This window comes from Salvia splendens, chromosome 18, assembly GCF_004379255.2.
Source record: "Salvia splendens isolate huo1 chromosome 18, SspV2, whole genome shotgun sequence".
Taxonomy (NCBI): Eukaryota; Viridiplantae; Streptophyta; class Magnoliopsida; order Lamiales; family Lamiaceae; genus Salvia; species Salvia splendens.
This window is the reverse complement of record NC_056049.1, coordinates 18,651,264-18,661,102: the sequence shown is the minus strand read 5'-3', so window position 1 is coordinate 18,661,102 and position 9,839 is coordinate 18,651,264. Positions and strand designations below refer to the sequence as shown.

Here is a 9,839-nt window from a genome sequence, read left to right as displayed (position 1 = left end):
CAATTTAAATAATTTTTAATGCTATCTTTCTAAATACAATAAGGTCAATTTAGTAAAGAAATACTATAATTAATAATAAAATTAATAAAACTAAATCTAGTCCAAATCAATCCAAAATATAGGGACTACACACCATTCTAGTTTGTTTGGATTTTGGAGGATTTTCACATGTTTCATGCCTGTGTTTTCGATAAAAATTCGGTTGACTTCAGGAGTCAGAAGTCTACGTATACAAAGTAGGCCCACCTAGACTATGATAACACGTGTCAACACCAAAAGGGCCGCATCCCGAATATGCTCCCCAAGATTCCATTAATTCGTCGTTATATACGCAAGCAACTTCACTCCCATTTTCTACTGCACTCCAATCTTCTTTCCAGTTTCCTCTCTCTTTTAAAAATACTTTAATAAGAACAATTGAGAATCGAGAGTCGCTGAGGTAACTGTTATTTTTATAATATTTTTATGTTTTTTTATCTGCATGAGAATTCTTCATTAGATGCATTTGTTGCTTGAAGAAAGATTATGTGAATGACGAGTTTTTTTTTCTTCATTATATGGAATTCATTGTCAATTTGAATTTGAAGCATTGCGAAACGATTATTACGTTTCAGTAATAGAGAATGCTTCCTATTTAATGATGGGAATACCGAGATATTTATGCTATTCTAGGTCTTGAATGTGGTGTGACATGATTCTGTTGCAATAAATTTCAATATACGACTTATATGAAATTTCAACATGCTTCTGTTTCCTTTCGCTTTCTTGTTATCACAAATCGTTGTTGTTACTTCCTTTTTTGTGGTTTACACAATCTAATCTCTTGTTGATATTTCAAACTTAGGCTGGTCTATTATTTTTTGAGCACTAGAAATATCTCATCTTTTGATATGATTATTTATATATATAGTTGCAATTAATACATATAGTTGGTATTGGAAATATATTTAATATATACTACTGATTAGTACTATTATTTACTATTTTGAATGTTTGTTGCAGCTAAATTATGGCCAAGAAGCAATTGGAAGTGCTAAACGCACTTGACGTTGCCAAAACGCAATGGTACCATTTCACGGCGATCGTGATCGCCGGCATGGGATTCTTCACCGACGCCTACGACCTCTTCTGCATCTCTCTCGTTACGAAGCTCCTCGGCCGCCTCTACTACACCATCGAGGGGGCCGAGAAGCCAGGCTCTCTCCCCCCTAACGTGGCTGCCGCGGTCAACGGCGTCGCCTTCTGCGGCACCCTCACCGGCCAGCTCTTCTTCGGCTGGCTCGGCGACAAGCTAGGCCGGAAGAAAGTCTACGGCATGACACTGATGATGATGGTGATCTGCTCAATCGCCTCCGGCCTGTCGCTGGGGAGCCAACCGAAGGCCGTCATGGCCACGCTCTGCTTCTTCCGCTTCTGGCTTGGCTTTGGCATCGGCGGCGACTACCCTCTCTCCGCCACTATTATGTCCGAATACGCCAATAAAAAAACCCGTGGCGCATTTATCGCAGCGGTATTTGCCATGCAGGGATTCGGAATCCTGGCTGGCGGGATGGTGGCAATAATTATGTCGGCCGCATTTAAGGCCGCCTACCCCGCCCCTGCCTATGAAGTCAACGCCGCGGCCTCCGTCCCCGCGGCGTCCGACTACGTCTGGCGGCTGATAGTCATGTTCGGCGCGCTCCCTGCGGCCCTGACCTATTACTGGCGGATGAAGATGCCAGAGACCGCCCGCTACACGGCCCTTGTCGCGAAAAACGCAAAGCAGGCGGCCGCAGACATGTCAAAGGTTCTGCAGGTGGACATAGAGGCAGAGCCAGGGCCAGGGCCAGGGCCGGAGAGAAAAAATGTTAACCAATTCGGCCTCCTTTCGAAGGAGTTTGTCAGGAGGCACGGGCTCCACCTCCTGGGGACCACGAGCACGTGGTTCCTCCTGGACATCGCGTTCTACAGCCAGAACCTCTTCCAGAAGGACATCTTCAGCGCGATCGGGTGGATCCCGGCCGCGAAGACGATGAACGCCCTGGAAGAGGTGTACAGGATCGCCAGAGCGCAGACGCTCATTGCGCTCTGCAGCACCGTCCCGGGATACTGGTTCACGGTGGTGTTCATCGACAGAATCGGGAGGTTCGCGATCCAGATAATGGGGTTCGCGATGATGACAATTTTCATGTTCGCTCTGGCGATCCCGTACGAGCACTGGACGCACCCGGACAACAGGATCGGGTTCGTGGTGATGTACTCGCTGACGTTCTTCTTCGCGAACTTCGGGCCGAACGCGACGACGTTTGTGGTGCCGGCGGAGATATTTCCGGCGAGGCTGAGGTCGACGTGCCACGGGATATCGGCGGCGGCGGGGAAGGCGGGGGCGATGGTGGGGGCGTTCGGGTTCTTGTACGCGGCGCAGTCGAAGGATCCGGAGAAGGCGGAGGCGGGGTACCCGGCGGGGATCGGGGTGAGAAACGCGCTGCTGGTGCTGGGGTGTGTGAACGCTTTGGGGGCCATGTTCACGTTCTTGGTGCCGGAGTCGAACGGGAAGTCGCTGGAGGAGATGTCCAAGGAGAATGAGGCTGAGGATGAGGATGAAAATGAAAAAGAGTTGGCTAGTGTTTAATGAGATTTTATTGTATTTTTGAATCTTCTCTCTCCATTTGTAAATGAGCTTATCAATCTTATTATAAAGTGGTTGCTTTTTTTGTTTTTGAAAACAACAGTTTCGAAAAAGATTCAGATGCATCACCTAAATGCGTGAAACCGTAAAAAAAACTAGTCAAAATAAAATTTCAATTTTCACCCTTCCTCCTCAATGACTTGGGTTCCCAATTTTTATAGTTAGATCATTTTATCCATTATTTATTTGTTGAGATTTACACGAGGCAAGTCTTGGGTATACAAAAATATGGGATTATTCCTTCTTCTACAACAATTCCAATCATACACCAAAACCCAACCCATTTTTGGTGTAAAAATCATCTCCAACCATATATCAAACTTAAACCCATTTTAGTGTTTTCTACAGATTTACACCAAATATGGTTCACAAAACCAAATATGATGTTATTGCAAATTGGTCTATTATTATTTAATTATGTGAATTAAAAAACAAAAAAATATAGATGTTCGATTTCAAAAGTATTTGACTTGATATGACGTAAAAAGAAATAAAATGCTCCTCCGGACTTGCACTAGCTGATAGTTGTGGGAACAAACACAAATTTCGAGTATTGAGTTTTCAATTTTATATCCATATTGTTGTATATGTTTCGTAATTGTGATATTTCTAAATATATTTTAATTTTATCATAGCATGTGAAATGTATATTAATTTTCAAGTTAGTGTATTTTTTTTAATACAAAGTATATTTATATAATAAGAAAGTTTTATTTTATTATTTAATATAATTTAAATTTTTGATGTGGGATTAATGTGTAATTTAAATAAGTATGTAGGTGTAATTGAAAAGGTATAAAAAATAGGTGGATATGAAATATTCTTTTGGTTTTGAGTGGGGTGTAAATTATTGGAATAAAATTACTTTTGGTGTTAACATATACCAAAAAATGGGTTTGAGTTTGGTGTAAATGGTTGGAGATGGCATTATCCTATTGATCTTGACGGCCCTTCGCCTTGTATCAACTCATGACCCTGAAGTTGTTGTGGTACGTGATGTTGAACACTTGGATTCACACTGTTCCCTCATTCTTTTGAAAGATTTATCCTCGTATTTTGATTAAGAATGCGTAGGAGGTGTTCGGTTTGCAAGATTATATCTCATGATTAAATTTTTTATGTTTGGTTAATAAGATTGAATCTCATGGTTTAATCCTAGATGGATGGATAGTCGTGTGATAATTAATCTTAGCCAACCCCCTCCTACTAAATAATCTCACGACTTAATCCTAAATTACATCTTGCTAGTACTATTTCATAAACCAAACACCACCTAAAGGTATCAAATACTCATACGTCTGAGTTCGCATGTCACCACGAACACCGCATTCGTTATACACATGGCTCTCTCGTCTCCCCCAACTTCCAAGTGCACAGGTCATTGACGATGAACAACCGAGTTCGCGTCTCTATATTTATACATACATAACACTCTTCAAAAAAATAATATTAGGAAATACTACCAAACAATAACTACTACTCCCTCCGTCCCCAAAGAGTATGAACTATTTCCTTTTCCATCCGTCCCTAAAGAGTATGAACTTTCTAATTTTAAAAAATTCAAACAACATACTACCCTTACACATCATTTTATTTACAACGTATACATTTACGATTAACACTTATATCCTTATAATAATGTGGACCCCACTCTCCACTAACATTATTTCCACTATCATTTTCCTATCTCTCTTACTTTTCTCCTTATTTATTAAAACTCGTGTCGAACCTATAGTTCATACTCTTTGGGAACGGAGGGAGTAATATCTTATAACAAAAAGTTGTAAATTAAATTGTTCCTGCGTTATATCTCAATGAGATTTTTTGGGCTGAAAATCTGTTATCGCATTTAAATTTAGGTATCGAGAAATTCAATTCGAGCAGCAACTAAGCTTCTGTGGATCTAAGCCCAAATACAAATGTCCATATCAGTCCAGCTAAGTGAATGCTCACCGACAGCACCATTCATTTTCTACCTTTTCTCCAATACCACCGCGTGACAAAGTGTATGTATCTTTATTTTGATAATGAATGATAAAATAAAGATACATACACTTTGTCAAAATAATTGAAGAATAATTTTTCTTTAATAAAAGCACAACTTTAAAATCAAATTTATTTATACTTTGATATGTGGAGTATAATTTTTATGGGGCTAAATAATTATTTTTATTACTATGATATGTGGAGTATAATTTTTATGAGGCTAAATAATTATTTTTATTCTTAAACTATAAAAAATAAGTTACTGAGAAATAACAAAAATGTTATAGCGTAGTATAAAATTACTAATGTAAAAGAAAATAAACAAAATTACTAGTACGAGAAAATTATTCACAAAATGCATTAATGTATAGGTATAGCAATGAGAAAATTGAAAAATATTATTGAAAATCCACAATTGAACTATAGAAATAAAAAAATAGTTAAAAATTTGAAAAGGGTAAAAATATCTTAAAAATTCTTTGTAGTGATATTAATAAAAGGTAAGAGCCACAGGGGAAAATTTTAAAAAATGTGAGTTGCCTTTTATATTACTGTAGTCTGTATAGTTCAAAGTCTAAATTTGCATTTGGTTCTCTTTAAACTATTACTCACATTCTACTAATTCAATTTCATTTAATAGACCTCACATTCTACAAATTCAATTTCACTAACATTTACTATAAAATTAATATCGAAAATATGATCAACATAGCACTAAATTTTCCGACCAATTTTCTTTTAAATTTCTTAAAACTCGTGTCGAGTCAAATGAGTATTATTTTCAATTTAAGAATACTACTCCTATTCCACATAAATTAAAATAAGGCCTAGAGAAAACAAAAGTTTAACATTTTGGAGGGGAAAAATACCTAATTACCTATCAGTCACACACAGAGTAAAATCACAATTTTTTTCCAATGTAGTAACTGTAACTAACTCATTCAATATCTCTATTTCTTCCCGATGATTTACAAATGTTTCCAATTACGTATAATTATAAATACGGCACCTTACTTAAATCTTCACTTACTCACTCACTCACCTCTCCAGCACGCACAATATTGAATCGATAACAATTTATTTATACCCTATTTATTTCTTGAATCCAACTCAGATCTTCCCGGTCTCAATATTTTCTATTCGGTAGGCACTTTGCTATCTTGATCTGGTTTCTACTTTTAGCCTCCCATTGCGTTTGATTCGAAAATTTGGATATTTGATCTATTTTGTAGAGTTGTTAGCTTTTTTATATTGATTGCAATGTGAATTCCTTTTCTGCATTTTGCAATTGGATGCGGCTTTGAGGCTTTGTTTTTTGTAGATCTAACCTCAATGCTGCTGTGTTAGGGTCTTTTTGTAGAGAAAGATTTGATTTTGATGTGTGGATTTTAGAATAAAGTTTGGAATGTTGCTTTTAAATGGAGTAGATTGATTGATTAGTTTTCTAATATGTAGAGATGGGTATACTATGATCCATTTGAAGTATAGGTCCTTTCAAAAATCATGTATCTTGATTGTGATGATTCAATTAAAACAGGCAATACTTATGCTACATTTCTAGAATCTTGAAAAGGTGTTTCTTCAATTGTTCATTTGACTAGAAGTTTCATTCTAAATGCGAATCGAGTTGCCAGAGAAACTTGGTTCCTGTTATCGAATTTGGTTGTTCTCTGAATCTCTGATAGCCCCCATGATTGTTCATTCTCCAATGCTTTAGTGCTTGCAACCTTATGTTATAGGTTTCATTTACCACAGTCACTTTGCAATTTGAATCGGTTATAATCTCGCCTTATTTTACTTGTGTATATGTTTGAAACTTTACATTCACACCGTGGTAGCTTTTTTGGTTTGTGGTTTGTGTATACTACTACATAGAGATGTCTTGCTGTGGTTATTGTGTTGAAGAAAGAAAATTACAATGGAGCTAGTTCTATCACTATACTTGCTGCAACTTGATTTGCTATATTTATAATACCAAATCTGTATTTGAAGACTTGTAATGCCTAATGATATTCTGTTTAGTTAAGCACCATAGGAGGAACTGTAATTCATTTCTTCTCATAAGTTATTCTGGAAAAACGTTATTGTGGTTGAATTATTCAAATTTATCCAACTAGTCATTGATGTTACAGGTTGCTTCATAGACCCTCATTTCCTGAATAGTTTGTGAGTGTGATTTCTTGGTCGATAGACTCCATAACCTCTGTAACACAACTATACTTCCAGACCTTAAGCACCGGATTTTGAGGTAATAGTTTTACCCCAAGAACAAAAGGAAAAAACTTAGGGTGGTTGGAGAGGCGGAGGCCTTTTCAAGTATTAGTGAATCTACATAAATGTCAAGGGGACGGCCAGATGGAGCACAAAAGAAGCGGTTGTTGACTACTGTATTTGTTGTTGCCCTATTTCTTGTTTTTGTATACGTTTACTATGGCCCTAAGAATACCGGGGAGTCTGCATTAGAGTATGGCAGCCGGTCTTTGAGAAAGTTGGGGTCTTCGTACTTGGGTGGAGATGAAGATTCCGATCTTGGTGGTAAACGTGATGAAGCTAAGTTTGGGCTCGATGACAGTGAGGATGGTATCACACCCAAGAGCTTCCCTGTAAGTGTTTAGACAACTCATTTCATGCAAATCAAGTTTGTCTCTCATCAGAAAAATGATATGTGAATTGTATCTAATTGACTTTATGATTTCATTTTGTTCGGTTTGTAAGGTCTGTGATAATCGCCATTCGGAGTTGATTCCCTGTCTGGACAGAAATCTTATTTATCAAATGAGATTGAAGCTGGACCTATCATTAATGGAGCACTACGAGAGGCACTGCCCATTACCTGAAAGGCGGTTCAATTGTTTGATTCCTCCTCCTCCCGGATACAAGGTGAGCTCATCGAGCTGGTTTATGGTATTGAAGTTTGCTGTGGGATAAAGTTGGCAAATTGATTGTTTCACTTGTTTATTTAACTCTTTTTACCCTTTCTCGGAGTTACAGATTCCGATTAAGTGGCCGGGTAGCCGAGATGAGGTTTGGAAAGCTAATATACCCCACACTCATCTTGCCCATGAGAAGTCAGACCAAAACTGGATGGTTGTTAAAGGCGATAAAATTCATTTTCCCGGAGGAGGCACCCACTTTCATTATGGAGCAGATAAATATATTGCGCACTTAGCAAATGTAAGTTTCTCGCCATCGTAGTATGGAGAATTTCATAACTAACCCGATTGTAAAAATAGTATACTACGTTTACTGACATTTGATAAAACTCATTTTACTTGTAATCATGCTTCCATTTGGCAGATGCTCAACTTTTCAAACAATGTATTGAACAATGAAGGTAGATTGCGCACAGTATTTGACGTTGGATGTGGTGTTGCAAGTTTTGGTGGTTACCTACTTTCATCCGATATCCTTACTATGTCACTTGCTCCTAACGACGTGCACCAAAATCAAATCCAATTTGCTCTGGAGAGAGGGATACCTGCATATCTAGGTGTTCTTGGGACAAAGAGGCTTCCTTATCCGAGCAGGTCTTTTGAACTTGCTCACTGTTCTCGCTGTAGAATTGATTGGCTCCAGAGGGATGGGCTCCTTCTCCTTGAATTAGATCGTGTGCTTAGACCTGGGGGCTATTTTGCCTACTCATCTCCTGAAGCTTATGCTCAGGACGAAGAGGATCTGAGAATATGGAAGGAGATGAGTGCACTTGCGGAGCGCATGTGTTGGAGAATTGCGGTTAAGAAAAACCAAACTGTCATTTGGCAGAAGCCATTGAGTAATGATTGCTATTTTGAAAGAGAACACGGTACTCAGCCTCCTCTCTGCCGGTCTGATGATGACCCTGATGCTGTCTGGAGCGTGCTGATGGAGCCGTGCATTACGCGTTATTCAGACCGTAAGCATCTCACTACATTTTCTGTACCTAGAGATTCTCTTTAAAAGAAACAGAAGAAAATCTCATCCTGCCTCGAGAATCTATGGCAAAGTTTCTTTCATGTGATTCGGCTTATTTATACAACATTTTGTTTCCCATTATCAGATGATCACAAAATGAAAGGTAGCGGACTAGCGCCATGGCCTGCTAGATTAACTACTCCTCCTCCACGCCTTGCTGATTTTGGCTATTCGAGTGATATGTTTGAAAAGGACATGGTAAACGAGAACATTCTTCCCTATTTTCCGAATCCCTACAACTTGTTATGCTTGTGCATATGCATATATGTGGCCAAATATATTGATATTAATCTCGCTGATTAAAAACAGGAACTATGGAGACGGAGGGTTGACAACTACTGGAGTCTCTTGAGCCCGAAGATCTCATCCGATACTATCAGGAATGTGATGGACATGAAAGCGAATTTGGGTTCATTTGCTGCTGCCTTGAATGACAAGGATGTGTGGGTGATGAATGTTGTAGCTGACGATGGACCCAAAACGCTTAAGATTGTCTACGACAGAGGCTTGATCGGCTCAGTTCATAACTGGTACGTCAATTAACTGCTGCGGCTCAAGATGTTTTTGTGTCTTGTCTGTTTCTATAGTGATCTAGTACAGTTTGATAATTGCAGCATTTTAAGTTTCGAGTTCTTATCTAATAAACTGCAGGTGTGAAGCCTTCTCTACGTACCCGAGAACCTATGATTTGCTCCACGCGTGGAATGTACTCTCGGACATCGAGAAGAAGGGTTGCAGTGGCGAGGATCTACTGCTTGAGATGGATCGCATTCTGAGGCCCACCGGATTTGCCATATTCCGGGACAGGCAGCCAGTAATCGACTTTGTGAAGAAGTATATGGCGGCATTGCACTGGGAAGCAGTGGCGACTGGAGAGCCAAATCAGGAGGACGGAGACGAGGTCGTATTTATCATCCAGAAGAAGCTGTGGCTGACAAGTGAGAGCTTCAGAGATGCAGAGTAGGCGTTGAGGTTTGTTGATGTGCCTCTTGTTATATTTGTTCAACATATTCTTGGGATCAAAGAAGCATTTTCCCAGGAAAATTCTTTACTTGGTTTCTCTTCTTTCTTTTTTCTTTCTTTTTGCTATTTTTTGTTCTAATTTATGATTTAGATCACGATGCATGAAGTAATTTATTTGTAGGCTACATTTCGATTGATTCTGTTATTGTAAAATTAAGATTTTGGGGAACTTGTTGCTACTAAGAATAATTTCTTAGCCAAATTATATAAA

General features: G+C 38.7%; 2 protein-coding genes across 2 annotated transcripts; both read left to right on the top strand.

The window, feature by feature from the left end:
* Positions 1 to 362: 362 nt before the first annotated feature.
* LOC121776570 (low affinity inorganic phosphate transporter 1-like) lies at positions 363 to 2,792 on the top strand. Its single transcript, XM_042173763.1, has 2 exons — positions 363 to 439; positions 1,003 to 2,792. Exon 2 carries the CDS (start codon positions 1,010 to 1,012, stop codon positions 2,609 to 2,611), a length of 1,602 nt encoding a protein of 533 aa, XP_042029697.1. The 5' UTR covers positions 363 to 439; positions 1,003 to 1,009; the 3' UTR covers positions 2,612 to 2,792.
* Positions 2,793 to 5,628: 2,836 nt separating this feature from the next.
* On the top strand, positions 5,629 to 9,839 carry LOC121775739 (probable methyltransferase PMT3). Its single transcript, XM_042172773.1, has 8 exons — positions 5,629 to 5,797; positions 6,787 to 7,257; positions 7,370 to 7,534; positions 7,646 to 7,828; positions 7,952 to 8,546; positions 8,691 to 8,803; positions 8,915 to 9,135; positions 9,257 to 9,839. Exons 2-8 carry the CDS (start codon positions 6,991 to 6,993, stop codon positions 9,567 to 9,569), a joined length of 1,857 nt encoding a protein of 618 aa, XP_042028707.1. The 5' UTR covers positions 5,629 to 5,797; positions 6,787 to 6,990; the 3' UTR covers positions 9,570 to 9,839.

Bases quoted from the DNA above. Each gene is read 5' to 3' on its own strand.
- LOC121775739 (XM_042172773.1), top strand. From the start codon at position 6,991: ATGTCAAGGGGACGGCCAGATGGAGCACAAAAGAAGCGGTTGTTGACT. The intron at 8,547-8,690 runs GTAAGCATCTCA...TCCCATTATCAG, and splicing joins CATTACGCGTTATTCAGACC to ATGATCACAAAATGAAAGGT. The intron at 8,804-8,914 runs GTAAACGAGAAC...GATTAAAAACAG, and splicing joins ATATGTTTGAAAAGGACATG to GAACTATGGAGACGGAGGGT.
- LOC121776570 (XM_042173763.1), top strand. From the start codon at position 1,010: ATGGCCAAGAAGCAATTGGAAGTGCTAAACGCACTTGACGTTGCCAAA.